General features: G+C 30.5%; 1 protein-coding gene across 1 annotated transcript in view; it reads right to left on the bottom strand.

The window, feature by feature from the left end:
• Positions 1–224: 224 nt before the first annotated feature.
• LOC136969640 (protein YIPF4-like) overlaps positions 225–16,319 on the bottom strand; it is a 58,447-nt gene continuing 42,352 nt past the window's right edge. The window contains exons 5-6 of the mRNA XM_067263908.1: positions 10,444–10,557; positions 225–477 (exon numbers count right to left, since the gene is read on the bottom strand). Coding sequence (XP_067120009.1) covers positions 340–477; positions 10,444–10,557 — 252 coding nt within the window. The 3' untranslated portion in view covers positions 225–339. The remainder of the gene's footprint in view (positions 478–10,443; positions 10,558–16,319) is intronic.

The following is a 16,319-nucleotide window of genomic DNA, read 5'->3' as shown; positions in this document are numbered from 1 at the left end:
CAACACTTGTTGATTATACATTTTCATAGCATTTTATAGTCAAAAATGCTAAAAATTCATAGGTGAAGTTTTGTACAACCATCTTAAAATTACCATGTACACAATAACAACTAAAAAAAAAAAGCATATATTTATATAGCTACATAAGATTTATTTTAAATGTAGCTTTATTTAAAATACAAGCCAAATGTATTAAAAATAAATTGACAGCTATTATTTACAGCTACCTTATTAAATGACTTTTATTATTATAATTAACCAGCATATCAGTTGTGTAAATACATAGAAATTTCATAGATAATATACAGTATTTATGTTACAATTTTCTATTAAAATGCCTCAAACTCCTGAATATAGAGAAAAGAAATAGATGTACAGTAAGAATATAGGATAAAGAAGCAGTGGCCGTTTATTCTGTAATTCTTGTACACATAATAATGATCCAGCACTGTATGTTGCCCATATCACACCCATTAACTGAAAAACAAATAAAACAACATTATTTAGTACATATAATTGACAAATTATTTATTGAAAAAACTTTCATTTAATTAAAATTACATTAATTAAAAAATAAACAAAATGTTCCTGAACAAAATGCAACAAATAAAAATTAAAAATGAATTAAAGAAGTTCTATATATCTACATATGAAACATAAAACAAAAGCAAAGCAACTTTTTTACATTATATGTCTTAAGACAGAGGTTCCCAACCCAGGGTACGTGATGGGTTGTTTAGGGATACAGAAAAAAGTTAGTTATTATGGCAGAAAAAATAATATGTGGTACAATCCAAAAGTTCGGGGAATGCAGTAATCTACGACAACAAAAGCATGTATTTGAAGTTACAGCGTATGAAATGGATTCTACCAAACCACCTCTACGTGTTCAGGTTAATTTCACCCATGTCATGTGATTAAACTGCGAGCGCTGCTGTTTTTTTCCGGAGATAGTTACCTTTGTTCTGTGATGTAATAAAAGTGGAGTTTCAAGAACAACCTCCAATATTTCGACTTCACCGTGGTAGAATCACCGTACACCTTTCTTAGCAATTTTAAAGTCTCCATAGGTGACAATGCTGACAAAATTTAATATTGGAGGTTGTTCTTGAAACTCCACTTTTATTACATTGCAGAACAAAGGTAACTATCTCTGGAAAAAAACAGCAGCACTCACGGTTTAATCACATGACATGGGTGAAATTAACCTGAACACGTAGAGGTGGTTTGGTAGAATCCATTTCATACACTGTAACTTCAACTACATGCTTTTGTTGTCATAGATTATTGCAGTCCCCAAACTTTTGAATCATACCACGTATATTATGTATCACAAATTAATAGTATTAAAAAATTATTAAGTAAAAAAGTTCCTTGCAACAATCACAAACTTTATTATACATTTCAAAATGCAAAAATAGAAATAAAAACTTTGTTGCCAATTGTACAATGCAACAGACCAATAAATGTTGCACAGTCGGTCAATAGTAATGAGGATACAATTATGAGTGATTAGTGATTATGCTAGGGACTTTTGATGGTGGGGTGTGTTACCGTTATTATTATTATCTCTCAACAATATTCCCACACGTTTGAAAAAAGTATTTTTTTGTTTATAAAAGGTATTTTTTATTAGTGAGGTTGAGGCCAAAGTTTTAAACGGGAAAACGTGTGCATCAGACATTCAGCACTGCTTTCCTGTGAGCCTACAAGCTTGACAATGGTGTTTGGAAAGTCAGTGGAATCATGCTCGGCATTCCAAATGCCATTTTCAAACTTCTAGGCTTACAGGAAAGCAGCGCTGAACATCCGACGTACACGTTTTCGCGTTTAAAACTTCGGCCTCAACCTCGCTATTGTTAGCAAGGAAAAGGACATAGCTAGTTTCTCCAGATTTTCTCTACAAGTGGTATTTTTTTTCATTATTTATTCAGTATTTTTATTAATTTTTTATTGACAAGGCTGTCTTGTTTATACAACACAAACTATTGGATTCTAAATCCATTTGAAGAGGAATACTTTCAGGTAGCTAAATTATCAAGTAAGGAAAAAGAGAATTTGATCGAAATTTCAACTGATTCAATTTTAAAATGCCAATTTAAATGTCTTTTTAACTTTTGAGTAGACATTAACAAGGAATTTGAGCTACTTTCTGATAAAGCACTTCAGTTTTTGTCGCCATTTACAAGTACTGTGCTTGTGGAAAGAGCTTTTTCTTCCTATCTAAATATTAAAAATAAGTATCGCAATAAGCTGAAGGCAGTTCCAGAATTGAGATTATACCTTGCATAAGTCGAACCTGACATAAAAAAATTATGCGAGAAAAAACAAGGACAAGGCTCACACTGAACTCCTTTAATACGAAATTAAATACTTTCTAGTTAGTTTTTTGTGCAATTTTATTTTTATTATAATTTTTATATTTGTTTTTATATTTGTATTGTAAATGTATTGATTTTTAAATGTATGAACATAAATATATTCTCTTTATCAACATTATAAATTAGTTTTTTTTTGATTTAAAGTTACAACATGTAAAATTAACAATACAGTTACTCACTAAATTTCTTAAATGAGGGGTACAATCTGGAGAAATGACATGTCACAGGGTACGCTAATGAAAAAAGGTTGGAAACCGCTGTCTTAAGAGATAGCATTCCAACAGAAATTGGAATGCCATCTCTTGTTATCCATTGCAACATGAAAAGACATCCTAAATCTTGATAAAATTTTAAAATAAACTACAATATATATATATATATATATATATATATATATATACAATATACAATATACAATATAATATATATATATATATATATAATATATATATATATATATATATATATATATATATAATTATATATTTATTTAGTTTAATATTTTTACTATTTTTATTTTCTGCCTTTAAAATTTGAAAATAAAAACATAAAAATAGCTTCAGATATTATCTAAAAGTAACCACATTAGCATCAGTGGTGTGTATCCATGGAAGCTGTGGAAGTACAACTTCCCTTGTATTTTCTAAAATGTAAGTACATATTGTGCGATTATTTTCATATTTTAACGTACTATGAATTACTTAAAATTAATATTTTATTATAACTGCAGCATTATGTATCTTATTACAAATTTCTATACTACAGGTGAAAAACAATGATAAGATTGCTATTGTATATTTGAATATCAATTCGTATATGCATATTCCAATGGAAGCGCTGCATTGTTGAATATGGGATAGCTTCCATGGCCAAAATATCTGAATTGTATAAAGCAGCCAGATTACAGGTATTAGTACATGCACTTTACAGAGCACCAACCTCATGCAGTTTAGATCGTGGATGCTACACACCAAAATATCATATAATGCTTCCAGCAATTCTATCTGTTAGCCACTTGTAGGAAGCTATTTGACTAAGTGGATTATTTTAAGATTTAAAAAGTAAAGAATATTTTATGTTATTTTTATGTATGTTTCTTTACAAAGCTATATTTAATTATAATTTTCTTTTAATTATAATTATATTGACAGATTTTCAGACAAAATCTTTAGAATTTTTATCACTTTTAGATGTTAATAATTTTAAATATTATGAAAAACAATTTTCTGAAACACGTTTTAATTATGTAAATTTTATGAAGAATTTTTTGATTTATTTTTTGATTTTGACGTAGTGAATTGCAATATTTATATTCATGTCCAGACTATATTGGCAAGTCACTCTTAGACATAAAAAATAAAATTAATGATAATGTGAACAAAGATGTACTAAAAGAATTATTTGATTTAATATTAATTTTTACGACACCATCTATGAGTGCATCTGTTGAATGCAGTTTTTCAACCATGAAGTGAATTCATACATTCGCAAGGAACACTCAGTCAGAAGAAAGATTGTTGTCACAAGCATTGCTTTCAATAGAAAAAGAGCTTTTAAATACTTTGATGGAATCAATGACAAGTGATTTTTATGATAAAGTGATTAACAACTTTGTGGAAAAAAATTGTGAATATAGTTAGTTTATAAAGAATAATAAAAAGTTCTTATACAGTAAGACCCCACTTAATGCAGGAGATGCATTCCTAGACGACAAAGCGCTAAACAAAACAGCATTAAACAAGACCATTTTAACATAGAGTAAATAGGGATAGGGGAACATGTGACCAAAAAATAAGCAAATTTTACTGTAATTTTATGTTATTTTTATATAAACTTTTGCATAATAATACATGTTAAATAACACATAAACATACGTGCACAGAAATGTAAAGTTAATTTTTTGTGACGAAGGTTCTGGCTCTTCTGAAATTCTTTGTTTTTGCGATGAAGTCGTGTAGTTTCATTGGCCATTTCTTTTTCTTTCCTTAAGCAAATGTCAGTAGCAGGAGACCGCATCCAAAACGCCTCGTTTTACTTTGTCATCCTATCAAAATCTGGATCATTTGGTACAATTTGATCAACGATTTCGGTTATCGTTACCAAACTTTTACTACGGAAATTGTAGAGAAATTTTTTGGGTTCTTCATCTTCAGAATCTCTATTTTCCAGTTTTACACGAATTTCTTGTTCTGCCAATTCTTGAAGGTCGTCGTTGGTAAGGCTCTTACCAGAAACCTGCAGTAACTCTCCAATATCCTGCTCGTCTACATCTCCTGTATCGATTAAGTTGACAATTTTGTCAACCTAACGATGCAGCGATAGGCTCTTCTCGAGAATTCTTGGATACCTTTAGCCATAACTTCTTCCACACTCCGTTCATGCACTTATCAGTTAATTCTTACCAAGCAAAGTCGATATTTCTTATGGCATCCATGATGTTATATTTTTTCAAAACTTGCACAAAACAAACATAGATTTAAGAGAAGTACAGCGCTATGACAAATTGCCACCTTTTGCTAATTGGTTTGTGTTTGGGAATAATTGTATTATATACGAATCAATGAAATACCGCGTTCATTTGAATCAGCATAAATTTTGAGCGTTTTTTAGGCATCAAGCAGACCGCATTATATTGAATCAGCGTTAAGCGGGGTCTCACTGTATCTTTGTTTTGTGTCAATTATGTATTTTAGAATTAAAATAAATAACTGTTTATTTTTGTCATTACCAGTATTTGTTTAAAATTTTTATGGAAACACAGCTTCCCTATCATCAAATATCACTGCATGCCACTGATTAGCATAATCATCAATAAATCACTAATGTATTAAATAGACAACAAGTAGGGTTTTAAACTCAGTGATAGAATTATTAGCAACTGTTACACAATACCATCTTGATTAAAGTGTCCCTAAATTTTGTTTGTTTGTCTGAATCTGATTGCTAGTGTCTTTCTCTTTTGTTACTTTGGTGAGTAATAAAGACAAAACTATTACCTTAGAATAAGAAAATAAAATATAACTTCATCATCTGCCAATAATCTTTCAGAGATAATAAAGTAAAATTAAATAAAAACAGACAATTAAAATTGTACTGAAAAGAAGACATGATTCATAAGAGGAAAAGAAGACAAAATGATTCAATGGTTGGCTACCTTAAGTACAGAGTCAAACTAAAAGATTACAGCTGGGTAGTTGCAACTGATCATAAATTAATTCTGTCAGTATATGCAAGAATCATGATTGAAAATAATGAACTCTGTAACCTAGATGCAATTACATTCTCAAGTTGTATGCATATTGCTGTATGTTTATTACAATTAATGAACCTGGGCAATTGACAATACAGTTTAGTGTAGAATGGCTCCCTTGAGGAGAGATTTGCCAGGTTGATTATCCTGCATGAACATTTCATTTAAACAGTAGATCTCATTTAAACAATAAATGCAAAACAGTAAATGAACAACGAGAGAAAAAAAACTTTTGTTAATGCTGCTGAGATGTTGGCAAAAGTTTGATCATGTATGATCATTGACAGTTATTCAGTGACTATTGAATACATTGATTCAGGTGTTTCTTGTAACCTCTTACAAATTCCAAAACTGCTAAATGGAAAGCATTGCATGTTAGGAAGAATCAATGTATGACTCAAATAGTACAGTGCAATCATTGCAGTTGTTGCAATAATTGGAGGAATTCTTATCATATGTTGGTAAGAAACTGATTCTTACCTCCATCCATTCAATTCATACTATCTGACAATAGTCTTCAAGTAACAATCTGTAATCCCAAAGGAAAATTTCCTCATTTTTCATGACAACAGAACTGAATCATAAAATGAAAAGTATGAAAAAACAGCATTATATAATTTATTGATTACTTTAGTGGTTTCCAAATCTCAATGATAGATGAATAAGTACAACATATAAAAGGATTGTTTTATGTTTTTCTAAAGATGCTATGATAACTTTAGAGAAAGGAAAAGCTGTTTGATAAGTTCATAACTGAGTTAAAATCATCAGCAGATAAATCAAATCATTGGAAAACCCATGGATTATCCACATGAAATTAGAGTAATATAAGAATTTAATAGATAACATAGGTTTGCAGGGATTCCGTTATCAGAAAATTTTTATTTCTTAGTAATTTTAAAAAAATGACTCTGAAAATAATATATGATAGAAATATCATATATTAATTATTCAAAAAATATTGTATATTTTAGATAAAGATGCTTGTAAAAAGGTCTAAAAACTATCCTTCATAACAGCAATATACATGTTTCCCCAATGTATCTGAAGAAAAGATGAAAATTTCAAAATATTTCTAATAGCAAATATGAGAAAAGCAACTACCCACTTTGTAGAGACTGAAAGTTGTATTATGATCGAGTCAGGAATTTTGTTACATATTTCTATGTTTTAATTAAACATTTCTGTTTCCTATGTGAATCAGATAACAGAGGGATAACAAATATTGCTATTGCAACATTAAATACAGAAAAATTGATAAGACAGACTGACAAGAATGTGAAAGCATTACAAATCTGAATATGTTGGCCTATTAAAACTATTTATTTATGGAATTCAACTAAAATTTAAAAAAAATAATTTATTAAGGATTTGAAAAAGAAATAATAATAGACAACCAACTATCGCCTAAGTGATCGGCTAGAATTTGGCTAATTAAATGATTAATATAAAGCAATTTTCCATTAGAGGGAGGCATTAGGTGCCATCTCTTAATTAAATTAATAATTATAATTTTTAATAATTTATTAAATAATTTAGAACCTTCTGGAATAAAAGAACTAATCTGAGGTGGAATTTGAACCTGCAACCTTCGCTTGCCACATGGTGCACTTGTCACTTGGACACTGAACAAGTCTTCGCTTCCAGAGATATTTAAATTTGGATATAACCTTACTCGGTCAATCGAGGCACTGGCTGGGGATGACTCCTACGCCTATTCGGGTGATCGTTGGTTGTGTCTATATATACTCATCGGCCTTTAAGATTTCTATTATATAGAAATAATAATTTTAAGTATGGATATGATAAATTATTAGCATATCCATAAGAAAGCAACTTCATTAGTCCTGACATTAGTAAACTTATACCCCGTTTGCACTGAGCATTTCAATCTAGATTGTTATAAGATCGGTGACTGTGCCATGGTGAGACCTCTCTCAACCGTTTAAATCTCAACTGAAACTAGGTTCAATCGGGATCGACTTGAGAGTTTTTGAAACTAGATTCAGTCATAAGAGAGTTCCCACAATCCTGTGTGCATGAGAAGAAACAAAATGGCTGCAGAACAAGTGTCAGGCTATCAACAGAGAAATTCTGTTTACAGTCATTTGATTGCAGATGTCCAATAACTTTGCTGCATATAGGCATACCAGTAACACATCTTTGTTACCAGCTTCCATTTTGTTTGTTGGTGTTTGTGACTTATCTCGTAGTTATGTCATTTTTATCATCATGTGCAATAACAAGGTTCTTCTCAAGCAGACTGCCTGTGTGAACAGTTCGATATTTGACAGGTGACAGTTGCAATCAAGACTGTGGGTAAATTGAGATTAAAGTGAGTCACGGATTGTGTAAGAATGCAGTATTACTTTGGATAATGAACAATTCAAAAATACCTGTGAACTATTTTGTAAAAAAAGAAACTTAAAGAGCTATTAAAAACATCAATAATATTTTTTGAAAATGGTAATAATAATGAAATATAGTGAATAACACGATAGACACTTTCTGAATAATAAATTGCAACATCAGTTTAAAATAATTTCCTATATTCACACCTAGATTATTTTCTAGAAAAATTTTAAAGCAGTAATAACAAAATCTTCCCAAACCTGTAACCGATGTGAAACCTCTTCTTCAAATAAACTGTACTTTACGAATGTTTTCAAACCCAATCAACGGTTCTTTTTCAGGTAAAAAACAAATTTCGGTGGAATTGCAGCTCGTACTACTTCAAATTCAAAATATAAACAAACAAATGCACGTTTCCCATTTACGTCTTTCTAAATGCGCATGCCTCAATAAGACGTAAACGGGAAACGTGCATTTGTTTGTTCATATTTCGAATTTGAAGTAGTACGAGCTGCAATTCCACCGAAATTTGTTTTTTACCTGAAAAAGAACCGTTGATTGGGTTTGAAAACATTCGTAAAGTACAGTTTATTTGAAGAAGAGGTTTTGCACTGTTTACAGGTTTGGGAAGATTTTGTTATTAGTATTTCCGGTGTTGATAACAGGCAAATGTAATTTTAAAGCAGTAATTGAAAAGATGAAAAGTTTAACTAATCTAACAAAATTATTTAATTAAATATATTCAACTTACATTATATTCAGGCTACAACATAACATAATATAATAATATTATATTATGTAACCTATGTATAATATAAATATATATATATATATAGGTTTGGATCATAATCCTGAATGCTGTAGTTCTAAATGTTGAAATCCCAAAAGGCTAAAATCCTGAAAGAAAAAAACCTGAAATGTCTAAAACCTCAATTCCTAATGGAAAATTTGTGGTCAGTATATGGGTGCATGCAGAATGGCTTTCTGCATACCCAAAACAACATACATATTGAATATTACTATTATTAGATAATTTTTGTATAAAAGGGGATATAAAGTGTTCTCTCATGCGTTTATGTGTTTCTCAAATAAATTTTGTTTAAAAGACATTTATTTACATTTTTAAACATTTATTATTGTTGTTGTTATTATTTTTCCCAGGATTATATTTTCAAGATTTTAATCTTTTGGATTGTGATTTTTCGAGATTATGGCATTTGGATTATGATCGGAACTGATATATATATATATATATATAGCCTGATTTAATTCAGTAATCATTTGACTTTAATATAATTATTGGGCATTGAAATGTTTACATGTATATATATACACCATGCAGGGGTAAAACTACTGCCAACTGTGTCATGGATGATTATAGGACATAGGCACTGAGTTATCCCCAGTTGGTGCTGTAACTAGCATTGTTATATCAAAATTATGTCCAATTATTGTGGAAGTAAATGGAAGTAAAGAATTGGCTCCAAGTTCCACTTGGAACCAATTCTTTACTTCCAGAATTTTCTATCTTATTTAATAAATATCAATTTAATTATCATTAGCAGTAATAATATAGCCTAATTTAATCCGATAATCATTTGGTTTTAATAGAATTAACAGTGTGAATTTTACATAAATTCAAATATATAATGTTCATTTTGAAAAACTATGTAAACTGAAGAAAAATATCCAGCAATGAGTTGCATAACTTTCCCAGCTGTTAGGAGATTTTGTTATAAGAACTTTTCATATTATTAATTATTACAAAATAGCAAAAAAGCTTAAATTTTAAGGGTAGTAATGAGTTTTATAAAAATAATTGTAAATGTTAATAACAAGTAAAATCTTTATTAAGTTCAACTCCTTGAGATATCACGACCGCCTCTGCTATCTATCTCATCACTCCTCGACTTTTAACCACCAAAATTTAATAGCACTGCCCCTTATACATAAGTTACCATGCCAAATTATGTTTCTTCATCTTTATCTCATCTTGAGGTATTAAACAAAATAGATGCCAATACACAGAAATAAACACATCCACAGAATTTTTCCAAGTTTTGGGTTCAGGGGTCTCAAAATGTTGAGATTTGCAAAAACCCAGACAGTCAAATTTGACATGATTCCAATACTTTCCCTTGTTATGCATATATAACAGTCAGGAAAGTAAAGACAAAAACAATTATTTAGTTAAAATTAAGGTAAATATTCCTAAAGTAATATTCCTAATTTGTATTTTACTCCAGTAAAGCCTGATTTATGTTATCTAATATTCAAAATCATTTGAACATTTTGTATATTTGTTAAAAAAGTATATAAAATTTTGAAATGACTCAAAGTACTTATAAAAACCAATAAATTGTTTGTGAGTATGTACTAGTAATATAATTTTAAAGGAATTTATTAAAACAGTAAAATTATTTATTCACTTAAAACTATTAAAACAAAATACATCATTACCTTTATAAACATGCTAACATAAACCAAAGAATATAATAGTGGCAGAATAGTTGCTGTAATAACTAGTGGTAACACTGAATATCCAATAACTCCAAGGCACTGGGAATAACTTACCTAAAAAATCATTTCATTGTACTTAACTTTCATAAATTTTTTTAAAACTTCAATTAATAAAAATTAAATACAAGCATATCCCAGGTTACAAACATCTCTTGATAAAACAAACCGTAGATACAACCATCATATATTTCTATCCCTACCATGATCCTATTTACTATCCCCAGTGATATGACATTTCATCTCTTTCAAGTGTTGTCACCTGTCTTGTTTATGTGTCATGTGTCTGGGTGTCTAGGTGAAGACCAAAAATATCTGGGGTTTAAGAAAATTTGGCAAATCATCAATAATGAATTATTTTTTTTAATGACATGCCTGATTTTATAATCAACAAACAGAAACAGTCTGAGAATTTAATTAGCAAGTCATTTATAGTAACATTTCAGAGTAGGGGCCCAGATACTGAGTCTTAAGAACAGCCTTTATTTAGGGAGCAGCTTTTTTTAAACAAAGCCCAATTTAGGCTCAGCTGTTCTGTCTTTTAAGGAATGCTTGAGCAAGTAGAAAATATTTTGTGGTACTTTGGTATCTCTGATAAGTTTTAAAATTGAGGGCATCAAACATTGTCAAATGCATCTTTGATATCTAGAAATGCGAGGGCTATTTTTTAAATAAGGTCCATTTGTGAATGAGAGTGAGAATGACATGCGATTGCAACAGTGTGGATGAGCATCTGCTTTCAGCATGCTTTGAGTGTGTTTAGATGCCATTTGCAGTCATATCATCTATCTGTGTGCTGAGCTGTAAAAGTTTATACTGTTTAAGAAAATTGAGTCGCCTGCCGACTGTAAGATATGATCTGTTATTCGATTTCAGCACGAAAGATCATGGTAACTGTCTTTTGGGACAGGAAAGGGACTTTGTTAGTGGATTTTATGCCAAGAAGCACAACAATCAATTCTGATGCTTATTGTGAGACTTCAAGAAAACTCGCCATGCCATACAAGACAAGCGGCGTGGCCTAATGTCTTCCGGTGGCAGGCGGCAGATTTCTTTGAAGTCGGAATTTAAAAAATTTTTGAGCAGTATGACAAATGTTTGAACAAAAATGGAAATTATGTAGAAAAGTAGATAAAAGTATGTAGAATATGGAAAAAAATATATTTTAACGATATTTACAGTATTTTTCTTCTTATCAAAAAATGAACCTGATTTAAAAAATACCCTTCGTATTAACAGAGAGAGACATCACTCTTTTCTTCTTTCCTTGCTGTAGATTATTACACAATTTAACAAGGATATCCTCTGTGGAATGCTAGAGTGTGAAAGCATATTGATCATTGGTCAAAAACTTTCCATGAGGTAAAACTTTCTTTAAATAAAAAAAAAATATATGGAAAATGACAATTCACTATACAACTACTATTTGATGGAATGCATTATATATGTAACCTAGGGTATGCCTGTAATTTACATTTGAATTTAAATTTGATTCACATTTTAAATGCAAATGTAAATTACTGTTTTAAATTTATTTTTTAAAATAAGCTGCTTACAACAACAATTATTAGCTTAAAGACAAAAATTCATATTTTATAATTACAAGTCTTTGATATACAGTATATATATATACAAATTCATTCACATAAAAAATTAATTATTATTGGATTTTTCCAGATTATTTTATCATCCTTAACCCATAAAAATTAATACTACCATATTATTTAAAACATATTCCCACTTTTAAAACAGGATTTTCAGAGGAAAAATTACATCTTAAATTCAAAATAATATTGTATTTAAAGCTTATTATTTATTACTGAAAACTAAAACATCTAACCACTTCCAGAAATATCTGATGGCATGCTATTTCAATTTTGTTCTCTAGCAAAGACTCTCATAAGCATATGTTGAAATTATACATACTGACAAAAAGTTATGCATCAAGAAGTAGGAAATGGAATCAAATGAAACTTTATTAGTGCAAACATAATAAAGATGGTAATAAGTGATTACAATATCATAGAAAATAGACAATTTCCTGTGGAATAACAGTACAATTTAAAGAAACCTTTACTACCTTGTAAAACCTCTTCTTATCTGGATACATAAAGTAATATAGTTGGGCATGGAGGCATAGAAGCACTGTATGCTATCCCGCAATAGAATTTCCCACAGATGTTGCAATGATTACTCCAAATTCCTCACATTTGTAGATAGTCAAAGCTGCATCTTATCTGGCCCCACAAATGATCAATGGGTGACAAATCTGGAGACCAGGCAGGTCATGAAAGTGTGGAAACTTGATAGATTTACTGGAAAACTAACCATTTGAGAAGAATGAGCATTATCTTGCTGGAAGATAAGCTGTTTGCAGTCCTGCCATAAAAGGAACACATGAGAGCAGAGGATTTCCTAAACATACCATCATGTTGTCAATATCTCTTACATCACTACTAGGGGTGAATGAATGCCATAGAAGATAGCTTCCCAGATCAGAATGCCAGCAGTTGAGGCAGTGTGTTGTTCAGCAGTAAAGATTTAGAAATTTTACCAGTGGTCCTCCACACTAACATAGTTGTCTATTTCTGAACAGAACTGGGATTTGTTACTTAAGATAATATGTTACCAGTCCATAGCAGTCAGTATCTCTCTCTCTCTCATGGCATCACTGCAAATGAAGTCAACATTTTTAGAGTGCTAATGGCAAGACACAGTGGTTGCCATTCATATGAACTTGCCTCTGATTGTTGCCTGCCAATGGTACAAGAAGATACTGGATAGGAATATTCTGTAGTAAAACTTCTATACATATCTAGATGATTGACAAAGATACCATTGCAGCTGTTTGTGCTTGTCTAACAATCAGACAATCATCTCTCCTGGTAGTTTATCTAGGGCAGTGGTGAGTAATTCTTGGCACACATGCCAAATGATCATACCAATGCTTTTTTCTAGTACACAATCCAGGGGTCACCTTAAAAAATAAATATCCAACATCTTTGCTGAGTTGTATATTTTAAGTTAATAGAATAGTATTATTGAGTTGAGCACTATTAAATAAATATGCAATAAAGAAACAAACACTATCAACTGCTTTAGTAATAAGTAATAAGAAAACGAAACAAATATCTTATTTCCAAGACAACTATCTCTGCAATTTACTGACTTAGAAATTTTAACCTGTTCAGTTGTTGCATCATTGCCAGGTAGCCAGGCAGAGGCTGATTTCTTTATCATCATTATATATATATATTTTTATGTTTTGTGAAGAATTTATGAAGTTTTCAAAGCATATAATATATATACTTAAAATCTTGATTATCCAAAACAGTTAAAAGAAAAAACTGAAATCTATAGCATTGTGCATACTACAGAGTATAATACACAGAGACCAAACTTCATTTAACAGGAAATTACTGTGTCATCTGTTGATTGTTACACCATGAAACTAGGTCACATACATAATGCTATGCTAGATTTTGAGTAAATTAGTTTACTTTCAAATACAGTAATGCATTATAGTATTTAACTTATATTGATAGTTCATGAAACTTTAAATTCACAGTGATTGATGTACCCAAAACACAATACAAACAAATTTCTGTATCATCTGAAAGACCTTTCATCCCATCAAGTTTTCAGTGTATGTGGATTTTTGATTATTTGAAATGTTCTCTCAATACTTACAAGACACCAAATAATAACATGCTCCCAAAAACTTTGGTTGGCATGTGAGAAAATTTTGCATCATAATTTTGGTGATTTTGGTCACACACTTATAAAGGTTGAACATCCATAGTCAGGGCATCCAGAGCCTGACCATCATGTGTGATTACTTTCACATATCCACTGCCCCTAGCACTTTCATACAATTAGGTCAGAATGGCCTAGATGGCCAGCAATTCAGTGAAATGGCCATCCTACTTCTCTCAGTCCAATGATGCAGCCTTTCTCAAACTCAATTAGCTGTATGGACATTATAATGTCTTTGGTTGCACCATACCTGCATGCTTGCATTCAAATAGTTTCAAACAACAGGTACAGTGCAAATTCTGAACACAGTGAGCCTCTGTAAGCCTTTTTAACCCTAAGGGACTTGGTGGCATTGGTTAATATGCAACTGAATCACAACTGTAATCACTTATGTACAGTACCTGTCAGAGACATAGTGTATGCAAAGTTTTGCAGTAACAAGAAAATTCTATCTGGAAATGTAACTTTTTGCCAATATGTATATTTTCACAAAATTCTTTTTTAAGAGCGTAAAAACAAAATAATATGCAGACATGAAAAAACTGGACATCTCAATATTATAATTATAATAAAACTGGAAATAATAATCATTCAACATAATAATATTAATATTAGATCATTTCTTTAGATGGTATTTTTTTTAGAATTTAACATGTTAAAATATTGTTCTGAAATAAATGTAGCTAATTCTGCATATTTATTTACTTTGTGTAAAACAATGAAATCTACTAATAAATTATAGTGGGAAACTATATTACATAATAATTATTAAATCATAACATAACAGTAAATTCCTTTATTTGTACATATTAAATTCTCTCAACATGGTGTGTATCATTTGTCCAATAAATTTTATTTACCACTGTTAATAATGTTTAACTTTTGGTCAATGTTTGAAGAGCAAATAGATATTTAATTTATTAGTCTTTCCAAAATAAATTACCTATTTTATACAAACAAAACTTAATGAAATTTCTAAAATTTACACAAATACCTGTCATCAAAAATATATTATTTAACTTATTAGTATATAAAATTTTATTATTAAACTTAATCAAAATTAATGTGATGTGATTTCAACTAAAGATTGGATTATTCAAATGCAAGAATTAAGAATAATTTGATTGCAAAAAGTTCTTGTTACTTCCAAGAACTTGTGCCAGATATTTGAATACTTCTTGGATGTGATTCTTATGAACTCATAAGGCAGAAAACAAGCCAATTTGAGTATAAAAAACTACATAAGAAAATCAAAACTTGTCTGCACTTTTGCCATAACACATCATTAGGTTTGTCACACTGCTTTCTGAGCATGCATGCTTAGAGAAGATACTACTGTGGTCATGTTACGGAAGTTTGATCTTGACAGCATCATTTTCTTGTTTCTGTTTCAGTGTAAACATGCCCGATCTGCTAGCAGTGTGCACTAAGGAGGAACAAAGAGCAGTGATTCAATTTCTCTGGTGATTTGCTAGCCAACAATCTGAAGCCAGCAATTCACATCAAAGGCTGAGACCTATTGTCAAAGAAAGTGTTGTTGTTACATGACAATATACAACCACACATGGCGGCCAACCATTGAAACCATTACTCATTTAAATTTTGAGGTGCTAGAACACCCTGCCTACAGCCCAGATCTCATCCCTTCTGACTATGATCTGTTTGGACTGCTCAAAGATGCTTTAAGAGGTTGTCAATTTTCTATAGACAAAGAAGTGTGAAAAACAGCAAGGTGACCAACCAAAAACCTTCTCAGAGAGAATATGGAAGCTTGTGGACTGCTGGATCAAGTGCATCAAAAAGAAAGAAGACTATGTAGAAAAATGATGTATTTGTTCAATCCCTACATTCGTGTAAATAAATTAAAAAATAAAGTGCAGACAATTTTTGACTTTTCCTTATAGTTTCTTGCTCTGCTGTTGGAAATTCTAATTGCATTGCAGTGATACAAAGATAAAGTTATTCTGTGATCTGGCTTCTCAAGGAATTTTAATACTTTATTTAATCATTACCTTCAATCTCTGTAATTACCAACAATGCTAATCAACTTGTTCTCAAATAAT

This window comes from Centruroides vittatus, unplaced genomic scaffold (genome assembly GCF_030686945.1).
Source record: "Centruroides vittatus isolate TY-2023 unplaced genomic scaffold, ASM3068694v2 contig_18, whole genome shotgun sequence".
Taxonomy (NCBI): domain Eukaryota; kingdom Metazoa; phylum Arthropoda; class Arachnida; order Scorpiones; family Buthidae; genus Centruroides; species Centruroides vittatus.
Note: the sequence above shows the minus strand (reverse complement) of the source record. Positions and strands in the feature narration are given on the sequence as shown.